General features: G+C 38.9%; 2 protein-coding genes and 1 pseudogene across 8 annotated transcripts in view; 1 reads left to right on the top strand and 2 right to left on the bottom strand.

Annotated features, from left to right (window-relative positions):
• Yars2 (tyrosyl-tRNA synthetase 2) overlaps positions 1 to 10549 on the top strand; it is a 10604-nt gene extending 55 nt beyond the window's left edge. Inside the window, exons 1-7 of one of the 4 annotated variants that reach the window (XM_036195605.1) lie at positions 1 to 740; positions 1401 to 1568; positions 3532 to 3687; positions 4207 to 4377; positions 7124 to 7169; positions 7441 to 7513; positions 10184 to 10549. The exon at positions 1 to 740 is cut by the window's left edge and continues 55 nt beyond it. In XM_036195605.1, coding sequence (XP_036051498.1) covers positions 1 to 740; positions 1401 to 1568; positions 3532 to 3687; positions 4207 to 4377; positions 7124 to 7169; positions 7441 to 7467 — 1308 coding nt within the window. In that variant the 3' untranslated portion in view covers positions 7468 to 7513; positions 10184 to 10549. The other 3 variants (XM_036195604.1, XM_036195603.1, XM_036195606.1) reach the window with 3 other exon arrangements.
• On the bottom strand, positions 3111 to 6535 carry LOC118588924 (annotated as a pseudogene).
• The window catches only part of Dnm1l (dynamin 1 like), a 55656-nt gene continuing 48513 nt past the window's right edge, over positions 8312 to 15454 (bottom strand). For 2 of the 4 annotated variants that reach the window (XM_036195601.1, XM_036195599.1), the window contains 7 exons: positions 15375 to 15431; positions 14708 to 14785; positions 14384 to 14416; positions 12576 to 12752; positions 12306 to 12415; positions 10215 to 10374; positions 8312 to 9992 (listed from right to left, as the gene is read on the bottom strand). In XM_036195601.1, the coding sequence (XP_036051494.1) occupies positions 9936 to 9992; positions 10215 to 10374; positions 12306 to 12415; positions 12576 to 12752; positions 14384 to 14416; positions 14708 to 14785; positions 15375 to 15431 (672 nt within the window). In that variant the 3' untranslated portion in view covers positions 8312 to 9935. The remainder of the gene's footprint in view (positions 9993 to 10214; positions 10375 to 12305; positions 12416 to 12575; positions 12753 to 14383; positions 14417 to 14707; positions 14786 to 15374; positions 15432 to 15454) is intronic. The other 2 variants (XM_036195602.1, XM_036195600.1) reach the window with 1 other exon arrangement.

Raw genomic sequence — 15454 nt, forward strand, 5'->3', positions numbered from 1 at the left:
TTGGGCCGCATGCCCCAGTCGGGGGTCTGGCCGCGCGGGCTGCGCGGGGTGCGCCCGGGCGCGCGGGGAGTGCTGGCGGCGCCAAGGGCCCGGGGCCTGTTCAAGGAGTTCTTCCCCGAGAGCGGCACGAAGACCGAGCTCCCCGAACTCTTCGACCGCCGCAGGGCGGGCTCGTCGCCCCAGACAGTGTACTGCGGTTTCGATCCCACGGGCGATTCGCTCCACGTGGGGCACCTGCTAACTTTGTTGGGTCTGTTCCACTTTCAGAGAGCCGGTCACAACGTGATCGCGCTCGTGGGGGGCTCCACAGCCCGCCTGGGGGACCCTAGCGGCCGGACCAAGGGCCGCGAGGCGCTGAGCGCGGAGTGCGTGCAGGCCAACGCGCGCGCACTGCGGCAGGGGCTGGCGACCCTGGCTGCCAACCACGCGCAGCTCTTCGCGGACGGGCGGCCCTGGGGCACTTTCACCGTGCTCGACAATGCCGCCTGGTTCCAGGAGCAGCACCTGGTGGACTTCCTGGCCACAGTGGGCGGCCACTTCCGCATGGGTACTCTGCTGAGCCGGTTGAGCGTGCAGAGTCGCCTTAAGAGCCCCGAGGGCATGAGCCTGGCGGAGTTCTTCTACCAGGTGCTCCAGGCCTATGACTTCTACTACCTCTTCCAGCGCTATGGATGCCGGGTCCAGCTGGGCGGAGCAGATCAGCTGGGCAACATCATGTCTGGATACGAGTTCATCCACAAGTAAGCTTGGCTTGTTAGATCCTACAGAAATCCATGGACGGATACTGCACATTAGTAGTCCGTTATTCGTTAATGAAGATGGTAAGATACTGCCCTTCGAGTTAGAATGTCTGAATTATGGGCGTATTGTAGAACTGCTGGAAGCAGACCACTTAATGATTGAGTCGCCCTCGGTTTCTAACTTGAGAACTTGCTTTTGTTATTTATGCCTGAAAATAATTGAACTTCTGTTACTAGTCCAACTAATTTAGCCCTTCGCCTCCATAAAGATTTCAACAACAGTTTCTTGAGGAAGATGGAGTGTAGGGCTGGTTTGTGTGCTACAAGACAAAATCATAAAAAAACAATTCCTTAAAAAGCACCTCCTAAATGTACCTAGTGCCCCTTCATCCAGTTTTGTCTTTTTTCCGCCTGATCTTTCAAAATCACTTCCTGTTTTCTTGATCAGAAGTACTCGCGCAATTGCAGTTCAGCATGACAAATGTAAATAAATATGAAGTGAGTACTGTTATAGTTCTTAAGGACTAGTGTCCAGATTGAGAAGGTTTTTTTTTTTTTTTTTTTTTTTTTTTTTAAAACATAGTAAGTAACCAGACTCAAATCTGAATTGTGCTTGGTGGAACTAACTGTGCTTACAGAATACCATGAATGTATGTGTAGGTTGACTGGAGAAGATGTATTCGGAATCACTGTTCCTCTAATTACAAGTACTACTGGAGCAAAGTTGGGAAAGTCTGCTGGCAACGCCGTTTGGCTAAACAGAGAGAAAACATCACCATTTGAACTTTATCAGTTCTTTGTCAGACAGCAAGATGATTGTGTAGAAAGGTGAGCTTTTAATAGACAGCCGAGAATAACTAATATATAGTTATGCTTCAGCTTTAGCTACTGAAGCGTTATGCTTTGTAGGTTTTTAATGTTGATTCTGAAGGTGTAAATCATTGTGTCACAGGATATTGCTGTTTAACTGTCATAATTTTATTTGTTTATTTTTAAACACTGGAGTTGAACCCAGGGCTGAATGGCTATTAGGCAGGTGCTTAACCATTGAGCTGTTGACATCCCAGGCCCGGAAAAAAAATTCAGATGTTGTGAGTTGGCCAGGACAGTATCATGCTTCAGTCTTTTGCCTCAGCATGGTGGTTAGAAGCTGGGATTAGACTGCACCAGTGTGCCTGGCCCCGGTGAGGGTTTTCCCATGCCCTTCCTTGTACATGAAACTGCATCTCAGTCCTAGGAACTGTTTGCTTGTTAAAACAGAAACCACAGTGACATTTAAAACCCAAATTGTGCCGGGCCGTGGTGGCGCACGCCTTTAATCCCAGCACTTGGGAGGCAGAGGCAGGCGGATCTCTGTGAGTTTGAGCCAGCCTGGTCTATGGAGCGAGATTCAGGAAAGGCGCAAAGCTGCACAGAGAAACCCTGTATCGAAAAACAAAAACAAAAACAAAAAAACCAAACCTAAGTTGTTTTTACCCATGTCTAGCAAGTACATAGGATTGTATCACTTCCATATTTTAGGTTATTCACTGCTTTTATCTTAAATTTAAACATCCTCTCCCTTTGTCTCATCTCATAGATAGGACTCTCAAGACTCTTTCCTTTAGGTTTTTCTCAACTGGAGCTGTGGAATGTGCCTATGATTCCAGCTGGGAGTCTTAAGTGTTCCAGGCTGGGTTGGGCAACATTTTGAGACTCTCCTCTCATCACTAAATCACTAAACAGTGTACCACATATAGTTTCATTTGCAAAGAAATTCTTTAGAAAGCCAGCTCCTTTGCTTTTATTTAAGTTTTGTTTAATTTTTAAACATTGTGGTAAATCACATCTTTTGAGCCATGTAACTTAGTCATGAATCTCAGTTGTGCACTGTACCTTAATCTTAGTAAACTCAGTAATTTTGTTTCACCCTGGTTGGACTCAAGTCTTCCGTGGTATAATCAAGGATTCAGCTTTACCTGAGTGCAAATGTCAAAGGGAGAGGAAAACTTCTCAGTCAGATGTGTTGGTCTCTCTCTCCTGTTCACCACCAATGAGTACCACTATTCCAGAGTGATGGGAGAATAAACTTAGAGATCTTTGAAATAATAGTTGTAACTATGATCTGACATAATCTCTACTGGGTATATGCCTAACCGAAATTCATGCATGTGTGTACCAAGAAAAATATGAAGGTATTTGTGGCATGGTTAGCATATTTTCAAAGTTAGACACACAATGCCCACAGTAGAGTATTAATAGCTTGGAAAGCTGTGCTTGTGACATCATAAAACTCTTGAACATGGTGGTGTGTCAAAGTAGTTAGACAGAAAAATGTATTCTGCATGATTTTATTCATAATCTTGTATTTCTTAAGAGGATGATGTCATAGGTATTTGCTTTACAATGAATGGTTCATTGAACTTTTTTTACATATCATTTTGTAAAAGTTAACATATAGAATGTGATTCATGTCAAATTTTAAGTTACATGGTGCTTTGTAAGGATACACATAAAACAAATGTCAAAGTATGCTTAAGAAGGAAGCGCACAAATGATCTCTTGGCATTAAAAATGGAAGAAGATGGGGTTGGAGCCTTCATTTATTTCTATACCATTTTGTTACTTAAGGAAAGTAGAAAGCAAGTATTGGAAAATATTGTCCATTGGGGGTCTTAAGTGTATAGCTCAAGTACATTAAGTACAGTTTTTCATTCATAAATTCCAAAGTGAATGTAAAAGGTTTTTCTCCCCCCAAGATAAGGGAGCTGGTAGATGCTGTCCACCTAATGTGTCATCTCTTGCCCTGCAGGTACCTGAAGCTCTTCACTTTTCTCCCGCTTCCAGAGATTGACCACATTATGCAGCTGCATGTTAGAGAACCAGAAAAGCGGGGTGCTCAGAAACGACTTGCTGCAGAAGTAACAAAGCTTGTTCATGGACAAGAAGGTCTGGACTCTGCTAAAAGGTTGGCTTTAGAATAGTTAATGCTCCCAGTCCACAACACAACTCTACACTGAAGGGTTCAGAGAACAGCTTATAAGAAAAGGAGGACTGGAAACTGGCTGTGAGATTTTGTCTCCTAGAAATGACAGGGACACTTCACCCACATTACAACAGTAAGGCTGCCTAAATAAACAAGTGTAATAGTGATAGGTGTGCTAACGTGGAAAGGGAATCTCATGAGTCCCCACTCCTCAACAAAGAGCTACAGGCAACCAAGGGATGCTGAGAGGAGAAGTGAATACTTAATGGAATTTCGTAGATAGACAAGAAAAATTCAAGATGATTTTAGGAGTTTCTCATGACTAACCTGGAGTGTATTTAACTTATTTTTAAATTGTCTTTATTGGATAAATCCTTAAGTTAGTGAATCACACAAAACAGATGCTGCTGTTGAATGAAAAACTGCACTGGAACACAGTGGGCACTCCATACTTGTTGGGGATGGGGTAAGCAGTCCCTTATGTGGTTTAATGTTTTTCAGGTGTACACAAGCCCTTTACCATAGCAACATAGAGGCACTGGAGGTCATGTCTGACCAAGAGTTAAAAGAATTGTTTAAAGAAGCTTCATTTTCTGAATTAGTTCTCGACCCTGGAACAAGTGTCATAGATACTTGCCGAAAAGCAAATGCCATTCCAGATGGCCCCCGAGGGTAAGATCTAACTTTCTTTCTTTTTTAAATGAGAATGAATGTTTAGCACACACCACACTCCTCTACCATCTTTAACAAACATTCTGCCTTAGTTTTTAACACTTTCATTGGCAAATCTACAACCCTGCAGTAGTCTGAGACTTGTGGAGGGCTCTCATACATCACAGTGAAACAAAAGAAAGCACACTTGCTCCCTGAGTTCCTGTCGTGACTTACAGTTTTATCAAATAGTTTTTGGATTTTGTTTTTGTTTTCTGAGTAACATATGAAGAAGTTATCACCTCACTTTGTTTTGAATGGTGTTTCCTGCCTCATTTTGATTTTCACCACTGATTGGATATGGGGCTTTGCCTAAAAGAAATTGTTCCCATTTGGGGACATGCTCTTCTGCTGATATCCGCCCAGTGACGAACCTCAAGAGAATGCACTGCAGGCTGTGGACGTGGCTTAAGCCTGACCTGTAAAGATTTCCCTGCAGCTTCTATGTCCTACAAGACCCTGAGGTTCCTTTTGAAGCAGTCTCGGGCTTGGAGGAGACATGCCCTCTCTGTGTTGTGATGTCCAAAACTATTCATTTTCTGAAGTAACATTAATCTTTGTGATACTGTTTCTTCATGTCTTTTAGAAAGGTGAATTTCTTGAGTGAGCAAGGAAGTCATCTTTAATCAAAGCTGGGCTATAAGCTTTCTGGCTCTCCACTTAATAACTTCCTCCACATCAGCCCACTGGCCTGGGTGGGGTGGGTAGTTGTGGCCACATTATGCCCACCTCTGAGCTCTTCTGGGAATGCCTTTACTTTGATTCTTGACTTCCTGTGAGGTGTTGAACTTGACAGCATGCTTCCAGAGTGTTTTCCAGATACTGCTTTCATGGTAACTCATTTCTTAAAGAAGTTAGGTTCAGAGTTGGAAATGTCTTGACCTCTCTGTAGAGGACAGTGGTCCTTCACTGGGAGCAGTCAGCTCAGGAATTTGGTCACAGAGAAGGGAGAAGATTCTCAGGACCTCCTCTTACTGAGCCTGTAGCCTCATTTGAGGACAGGATCTATTTTAAAATTTAATTACTGAAAAGAAATGAGCAAAGAAACAGAACTTCATAAAGCTTATAAACTGTAGAATATTCTCCTTGGGAATTACATTTTTCTGCATATCACAGTTCCTCAGCTCTACCATATTATTAGGGAATACTACTTTTGCCCTACACAAAGTGATTTGGCATGTGGAATGTCCATTTATAACTGAACAGCAACATGGAAAAGCAATAATCAGAAACCCTTGGTGCCTCACCTGTGGGACTTTGCACATAAAGTCCCTGTCATTTGCCCATGGTTACATGATGACATTTGTTACAGTTGCTTTGAATTATTTTGGAATGTCTGCCTCTCCATTGAGCTCTAAATTTCTGGGTGCAGACCAAGAGCCATGTCTCCTTGTTCATGGCCTGCCATTCTACCCTATCTATTTATTCCCCAATGTTTTACTTAAAATTAATTAGTTAAAATAAAAAAAAATGAACTAAATTTAAGGCTGGAGTCTAATTCTTCCCTACAGCAAATCTGAGTTTATGCAATTTCTTGTGAACTTCACTCTGGTGTATTTGCTGATTAGCCAGTCAGCAGTGGTACTGTATTTTTCATACTGCAAATAGGGTTGGCCTGTATATTCAGCATGTAAGGAGTCTTCCTAGAAGAAAGGAATTTATCTCTAAATAGGAACATTTTTGTTGTTGGCTTGATTTTATAAAACTGTTTTCAATGAGTTGCTTAACTTTAGTCACACATGCAGATAAAAGAAAGCCACTGTACTTCATTCAGGCTTTAAAGGCTCCCTTTTGCTACTTCTTGCTTGTCAAAATTACTGTCATCCAGTGTCTTAATATCTTATCTTACAAAAGTTCCCAGCCCTCACCTATCCAGTGTGCCCCCAGAGGAACATCTAGGCCTTCATAGCACAGCACAGCGCTGGACAGTGTGTTAACTTTGTCTTTATCTCTCTGATGCTATTCATGTTTAGCACATAGTAAGTACTTTATTGAATAAATTGGATGTGAAAGTCAGTAAAACGTACTTCTGGTATCATACATTTATTAAACCAGCTATTGATTTCTCCATTTATGAAATCAGCTGATTAAGAATTTTATTTTTGCTGGGCGGTGTTGGTGCATGCCTTTAATCCCAGCACTTGGGAGGCAGAGCCAGGTGGCTGGCCAGTTCGAGGTTAGCCTGGGCTACCAAGTGAGTTCCAGGAAAGGTGCAAAGCTACACAGAGAAACCCTGTCTCGGAAAACCAAAAAACCAGAATTTTATTTTTATTCAAACAGTACTATTCATAGTCTTAATATTTTTTAGTTTCTTATTAACTTTTCTTAAAGATTCAAGTAGTGGTATTTGTTACCTGTATCTTATGGGTAGCATACTTTAAAAGCAAAATTGCTTTTTTGTTTTCAGGAGTTTCTTGTCTGGCAGTTTTTTCCCTCACAAGAATAGAAATTCTGAAAAGTAAATCTCCATTAAAAGCCATTATGGGGTGAATGTGTCATAAAGCCAGTCCGTCTGAGCCTGTGGTGCCAGCCTGTAATCTCAGATGCTTGGAAGGTAAAGGCAGGAGGATCACAGGTGTAAGATCCACCTGAGCTGAAGTTTGATGTAGGTCAGCCAGGTGACCTACTGACACTCACCTCAAGAAGTTGAAGTCAGGCCATTTCAGGTGATCGGATGCTTTTAGTTATTAAACCTTTCTATTTTCAGGTATCGGATGATAACAGAAGGCGGAGTCAGTATAAATCACAGACAGGTAACAAATCCTGAGAGTGTTTTAGTAATTGGACAACATATTCTCAAGAATGGACTTTCCTTACTTAAAATAGGAAAAAGGAATTTCTACATTATAAAATGGCTTCAGTTGTGAAACATTTTGTCCAAATTTGTCCATCATTCATTTTCAAAACATGGAGGGTCTTCAAAAACCAAGAATGAAAATACACACAAGGCTTTATTTACAACGTAAACACCTTTGTGCATTTTTAAATAAAGTGCTATCTAACTATGGTTTATTCTTATGAAAGGTCTATCCATCTTGCTTCTTGGACTGATGAAGTACAATGGAAATGAAGGATATGGAATTATACATTATGTAAGGTACAGAACACTTACTGATTTCAGTAGTGTTATATAGTTCTATAAACTAGGCAAGGTTCTAATCTCTGTTTCGATGTGAGAAATCTGTTGGAAACAAATTTTTTGACTGCTAAGAAGTAAACAGAACAGAGAAACCTTGTCTCAAAAGCCAAAAGAAGAAAAAAAGTAAACAATTCTTAAAAAGAAGATGTGCAATGGTTCTTAATAGAAACTGTAGTAATAGTTTTTTCTCAAAACACAAATCAGTACTAGATTTCGTTTGTAGTTCAGTTTTCCATTTCCGTGCCTGTTTCAGTATCATCCTATTTACTCCTAATTGCCTATTTTTGTCAGTGGGTTCCTTGGCAGGCATTTTAAGGAACCAAAGAACAAAAGTGTCTCACCAAGTATGCAGTTGGGAGAACAACGATGAAGGAAATCTTGAGGTCAGACTAGTTCAGGTTTGTATATACCAGGAAAGTTAATTCTCCAGACTGTCGGAAAAGTCAAGATAGTGCCACGGGGTTGTGCGTAGGGAGCAAGTGCAGCAGAAAGTGTTGAACAGCTTCTGGAAGTCTGCAGCAAAGTGTAGTGTTCACATTCTGAGCATTCACCACTGGTGTCTCTCTTCAATTTGTAGACATGGAGATTAACAAGACCTAGATGGTGACAATGTAACTGGAAAATGCCATAAAACTTCTGTTGCAATACAAGTTGACTTGTTAGGTTAGGAAGTAGATCCAGCTGTTTAAAAGATACAGCTATTTAAAGCTTTTCCTGAGGCAAGTCTGGAAAAAGTCATTTACTGGCAAACTTTAATGTCATTTCATACCAGCAGCTTTATTTACACAGAAAGAACATACAGTGGTCTTATAAATATGCCAGAGATTATCTCCTGTTTCAGAACACAGCTTGGTGTAAAAGCACACAACAGCAGCTTCTTTTTTCTTTGTACAAAGTGTGTAGTGCTAACAAGTACACTATGGTAGCACATTTTTAAAGCTAATATCTTCCATTTAAAATCTATTTGAAATGTTGGGTAAAGATACATTTCCCCCTTTACAAATTCAAAAGGCTACAGTGGTAGTCATCTCTCTTAAGAAATAAATAGATACCTAATAGTTGGATGGCAGGGTACTTTTTTAAGAACTAACATACTTAGGCAGTGTGCACTCACTGTCAAGCTGGTACTATTAACACATTATCATCAGACTGAAGTGGACCTTTTTGTGTTTGAGATTATTAAGTGGGTATCTTAAACTAAAGATAACACATTCTTGTTTTCCTTGCTAATAATACTTCATAAAATACTTGGCTATAACCTGAAAAGAAATTTTAATATTTTTGACACTAATATATTACTTAGTTAGAGACAGAACTAGATACACCAAAGATTTTCACTTAGGACTGAGAAAGTTTTAATGCTTAGTTTAAACCATGAATTGCCCAGGCATTTTCATAGTTTGTAAACATGACCCTCAACCTCCAAATACAGTTTAACAGTCTATAAGCTTTTAGGTGTATGTGTATGTCCAAGTATTTTTCTTGAAGTAACAAAGTTCCACTAGTGGTTTCATACCGTTATTCTAATATGGAATTCTTGGTATGGAACTAAAGTGGCCATTACTAATGTGTACAGAGTGGAATTTTAGGTCCCACCTCACTGTGAGTCTTGGAGCCCAATGCTTACTCTCATTTATAAACTAAGGGAAATTTAGGTAATCATTGGATCTTTTAGAAATAAAATGACTGGCCATTGTTACCAAGTAAATTCCCGATAGTTGTTTTTAATGCAGGAAGTCAATTTATGTCTTCAGGCTTAATTATGAATCAAAGTATATTTTAATTTTTAATACAAGAGGGCAGTGTAGAGTCAAGTGGATAAACCATTAACTACCAGCCTGTTCCTACATCTTTGAGTCTTTCAGCTCTTACACATTTTTTAAAATAGCAAACGTTATAGAATTTTGTTTTCTAAGACTATGAAAATGAAGGATAAGTGGATACATTGATTATGTGAGGAACTTGCCAAGCTCCATCTTTTAGAGCCCAATCAGTCTATATAATAGTGCATGCATTACAGTCATGAAATGTCCTGGAGCTTCTTTCTGGTCTACAGCTGCAGCTTTAAGACTTAAAAAAAAGTTACATGGGTCATCATATCCACACGCAAGCTGCTTTGTACAACTAGAATATCAATTGTTCTTGTAAGTTTGACTGAAACAGACACAGACTTGATATACATGTATCACAGGAAACTTTAAAAATGTGAATTAAATGTGATTTGTAATGCAGAGTATACTTTTCAGCTTGTATACAGCCAGTCTTCACACGAGCAAATTCATACACTGCAATACATAAGAGTTCATAAATAAACTTCTACTCAGGTAGGCAGTAGCTAGCAGGTTCAAGTCAACAAAGTCTGGGTGTTAAACAGTTCTGTTCACCAGAGATGAGTCTCTCGGATTTCAGCAATAATTTGACTGGCTCCCTGTAGTGCCTGCATTAAAAGAAATAAAAAAATTCAGTTGTGGTGTTAATCTGAATTTTGTAAAGAAATTTCTACATTTCAATGCTTAAAAAAAGAAAGGCAGTATGTTCTTTGAAATTTGAATCTAATCAGGCACCAATGAGTGGGGTGGGGGACAAGATCAGAATGCAATTTTAAAATTTTGTATGTGTATATTCCAGAGAGAAAAACTGAAAACAACTTAATAGTCACCTTTAACATATCAGCTGCTTCTTTTCTACGCTGTGCCATGTCCTCAGATTCAGTCAGAAGGTCATCTAATAAGGAAGATTTATACAGCTGTCCTACTAATTCACTCTGAAGAGTATCTTTCACATGATTAACCAAAAAGTGCATCACTGCCTTTGGGACACTGCAAAGCAAAGTAAAATTGAGACGTTTTGGTAATAATTCTATTTTCAAAAATTTAGACCAGTGGTTCTCAACATGTGGGTCACCACCCCAGGGTGGGGGGTGTCAAACGACTCTTTCACAGACCCGGGGTCGCATGTCAGATATTTACATTCTGATTCATAACAGTAGCAAAATTACAGTTATGAAGTAGTAGGGAAAATAACTTTATGGTTGGAGGTCACTACAACGTGAGGAACTGTATTAAAGGGTCACAGAATTAGGAAGGTTGACAACCTCTGCTTTAGACTTTAAAGAGTATGGCTTCATAAAATAGTAAATATGAATAAATGAATATTTAATATACTTAGTAAAAGAGATACCTTCAAGTAACATAAAACAAAGCCACAATCCTTGATATTTTTAGCTTCATTCATTTCACTTAATCATTATCCCATCTATAAACACAACATTGACTATTATTCTTAACAGCCAAAACTGAAAGTCAAATATCCATAATGTGATGAGTAGACATACAAAATCTGGTATAACATATAATCCAGTATTATAGTCAACTGTAAAAAGGAAGTGCTCATCCATACTATAGTATGAACAAGCTTTAAAACACACTGTCAAGTAGACTAGATTTAAGGCCCACTCTACAAGATAAACCTGGCACCATTACTGGGCCAAGAACCTATGGCTAGACAGGTCAAAGACCTTAGAAGAGAACCTACCACTGTTATACTAAATGGATATAGTATTAAACCAGTTCATAATGACCTATTGTTATACCCATCTTGTTTGCTGTAGATGGTGGTTAACATAGAGACCCACAAGTGGCCAAGATGCAGAGAATGAGACATCACACAATGTTCAGCCCTAAATAGCGCACCTATATCTCTTCCTAAGGGTCAAGGATCACTGTGGAAGGCGTGGTGAATGACAAGGAAACTTCTGGACACATCAGGGCAGCTGCAAATACAAACTCAGCAGTTGTGACAGCCTGTACAAGACTAGTGCTAGCCTAAACCAGACCAAAATTCAGCATAATTAGGCTCCATCCCCAGCAGAGGAGCTGGTGGGAATTCTCAGTTGCTGGGAGAGGGTTAGAGTGTAGCCTCTGTTAAGTCAACCAAACTCCAGAACAAGGCCATACATCAAAGAACACTAGGCAGCACAATCTGGCCTTGATTGGGAAAGGGAAAAACAAACATTTGGGTGGGAAAGGGTTGAGGGAGATAAGATATGGGAAGAGTTGGGGGATGGAGAGTGGAAATGATCAAAACACAAGAAATTCTTAAATATTTTTTAAAAAGGGAGGGCACCTGGGAAGCCAGACAAAGGGGCACATAATAACTGTTGTGTTCCCATTTAACATGAAACGTCTAATAGGCTAATTCATAAATATGGTGTATTAGAAGTGAGGCAGATAGGAAGTTATTATTGACAAAGAGTGTGCTTTATAGTGAATAAATTTTAACTATGTCAACCATAATTTATTTCAATTTTTCCAGAATTTTTTCAAAAGAATATTTCTCAATTTTTTCAGAGTACTGAGGGGTATTGAATCCAGGGCTTTATAAATACTACACTAAACTAATTCTACACTATAGCATGGAAACCACACTGCTACCCTTTTCTAATTACTTTGTTTTGAGACTTGGAGTAGGGGTGGGGAGCATTTCAGCCTGGCCTCATATTTGTGATCATTCTCCTTGAGGCTGAATATACAATATCTGTGACTGCAGACATACATCACTATTCCTAGGTCCTCTTTTTTTTTTTTTTTCTAGCTGATATATAATATCCTAGTCATTCCATGTCAATAGACTAATAAGTCTTGCTACCACAGTTAAGATTTAGAATCAAAGCTAATCTAAAATTTTTAATGTATGATTTTTAAAAACAGATCATGAACTCATCCAGCAGTATTTAAAAATTAATACTGACCTGTCTTGAATATTCTTTCTGACAATTAGAAAATATGATTTGATGAGTCTTTCAATAACCTCACAATCTCGCTGTTCACGGGCAGACAGTTTTCGTGCAACTGGAACTGGCTAAAAGGATAAGGGAAAAATATTACTTCTGTGCTATTTTGAAATGGCAATATTTAATATTTAAAGGAAAATCTTTTGAGACTTTAATTTCTTCTGTTTAGAGACTGTCTGCTACTAACTTGGTTTGTCAGTAGATTTAAATCAAATTGTTATAGCTTACCACGTCCAGCAAATTGACAGCATGGCCTTTCTGTGGACTTGCTGGCATAATTGGAATTGGTTTTGATTTTTCTTCAGCAAGTAATTCCTCAGCTTTTGAAGTTTTTAGCATTCCTCGCCAGTTGCCTGTTGCTGGTTCTTGACCACCATCTCCAATCCCACCACCTGCAGATGCAACCTGAAAACACATGTTCCAAACCTATACCCTGTATATTTGACAACAGATGAAGTTCATTTTCTTGGATGGTAATCAAGAACATACAGGTAGTACCTATCTGCAATGTATTCAAATAGATAATGAAGTCACAAATGGTGGCATATGTCACTAGAAACTTGAGAGGTTCTGTTTGAAGCTGTCTGCAAGCCAATAGCCAATTCAGTTCCCATTTAAGTAATTTTTATTTATCATTTATTGACTTTTCAAAATGTTGCATCTTTCTCCACTCCTCAAACACTAGACTAAAATCACAAACAAGAAAACAGAACTGCTACTTGGTTCCATCTCATCAAAGTAATCCTCAATACTAACCATTTAACTCAATACTAACCACTGAGCTTACAGAGCTGTGAGCTCATGTCTCTACATATTTCTAAAACTAGTTTATATCCCTGAAGTCAAAATAAAAAGTAGACCTCTTTAGTAAAAGAAGACTACATCCTTAGAACCAACTATCATATTAACAAGCTACCTAGAATGTGAAATGTAACATAAGCAACATAAAAGCTCCCTCACAGTCTGTACTCCTGAGAAAGGATCCAGGGAGAGATCCATTGCTCCCCTTCACCACAATTATTTCTGCACCCTATTTTCGGGGTTCTGACTCTTGACTTCTAAAAGAAAAAAAGTGACTATTTGCTACAGTGAGAAAAACAAAATATATCAACGTTTAAGAGATGTTTTTAGATCTTTAAGATCATCTAAACATAGGAGAACTGAGTCATTATAAATGTAGTGGGAGACTGTTATGGTACTTGTAAGAAAAAGTTTGAGGAATCATTCAAATTTGAAAAATCTAAAAAAACTAAGTGATGTTTATATGTAGGTGTTACTGAGTAAATTATATTTTTTAAAAAAGATTTATTTATTATGTATACAGAAGATGGTGCCAGATCTCATTGCAGATGTTTGTGAGCCGCCATGTGGGTGCTGGGAACTGAACTCAGGACTCAGCCATCTCTCCAGCCCCGTAAATTACATATTTAGTGTTTATTAAACATACATGAATTATGATAAATTAAATGAAATAAGGAAAGTGGACCATGAATGAAATGAAATTTATGTGGTGATTTGCATGGTTCTCTGAAGACCATGGCTGAGAGATGATGTCTATAAGGCTCAGAGTGTGAGAGACCTAAACCTAGAAAGTAAGTAATGGAAGAAAGGGGGAAAGGAACAGGCCTGAATATTCTACCCATGTTTTCTATGAGAACTATTATCAAGAATCAATAAGACTTAAACTCTCCCAGTTTCCATGTTTTGAATTTGCTTAAGCTTTGAAAGCCCACGTGAAATTCTATCTTTAGAGTTAACGTAGAACTTGATGGGAAACAGGAAAGCACTGAGGTGGCTAGAGAAGGACGACACTGTAAGCTAATCTTGAAGGTAACAGAGGTAGGAAAGGCTATTTTTAGTAGAAAACAGTGTTAAAGCTAGACTTATGGCACCTTACACGGGTTAGATAAAAGGAACATTAAGACCATAACACAGACAACAAGAAATGGAAGTTACAAACAAGTTTTTGATGAATTTGAAGTGTTTTAGTGAGAGCCAAAGGCACCAACATTTCCATTCTAAAGCAAGAGACTCACATTTTTAGTTTCTCTTCTGCTGTCCTGAATTAACTGTTAAAAGATATGTTAAAACATGCAATTTAACAAGCAAGATTTAAATAGCAATAGCTTGAAAATTTAAAAGTAAAAGATAATTTCCTTTTAGAATTATTTTTCTATGTATAGCTTCCATATAGCAAGCAAAGGAAAGCAAGTCAACAATACTTGGATATATACTTTGCCAAACAATTAAAAAATTTGGATTTAAAATAGTCTAACACAATACCCCATATTAATATCATTTTATTCAGCATACTGTCTCCAAACTCGGCATGCAGGCTTAGATTAGGAATGAGAACAGACCTTGCCATCAGCCTCAGCAGAAGCGGCAGGGGAGGGCTCCTGGGAGGCAGGTGCCAAAGCACTTGGAACTTTAGAAGACTAAAGGCAAAAATGCAGGGGAAAAAAATCAAGGATGCCAAAAATTCATTTGGAAACATTTTATAGACAAAATTTCCCCCTCTAACAAAATAGTAATGTATAAAAACAAAGGTACCCATGGAGGTAAGAGTCTGCACTCTGCTTTATTTCCTATAGCACTGTCACTTGTTAAAGTTTTTCTGCAGATGAAGAAGTAAGAAAACCTAAATCTAAAGCTGCTGCTCCTTTTGGTGGTTGTGAGTGGGTGCTCACTTACTGAGAGCCTTTCTGACAAGGATCCCTGGATACGAGGTACAACAACTGCTCGGAGTTACTGCCAAGAAATAACACCTACTGCCTACAAAGTTGTCTCCCTTACAATAAAATCATGGTTGAGCAAGTCTGAATCTTAATAAAGAAGCCTTGACACTTACAAGCCACCTTCCTTTTTAAATTATTCAAAGCTTTTTAAAACTTTTACACTCTTACTCTAACACTCTTAAAGTATTAGAGACAGAGGAAGAAACACAATCTCACACAGAAATACACCTGGCTGAGGCCGACCTCTGGGTGTGGGGAATATACTATAAAAACCAATTTCCTTATTTACCTTGTCTCGTGATACAGCTGAAGGCAGTTCTCTTGCTAGCCTGTTTCTTCTTTGTTCCTATAAAATGTAACCAAGTTTTT

Source organism: Onychomys torridus, chromosome 8, assembly GCF_903995425.1.
Source record: "Onychomys torridus chromosome 8, mOncTor1.1, whole genome shotgun sequence".
NCBI classification, from domain to species: Eukaryota; Metazoa; Chordata; class Mammalia; order Rodentia; family Cricetidae; genus Onychomys; species Onychomys torridus.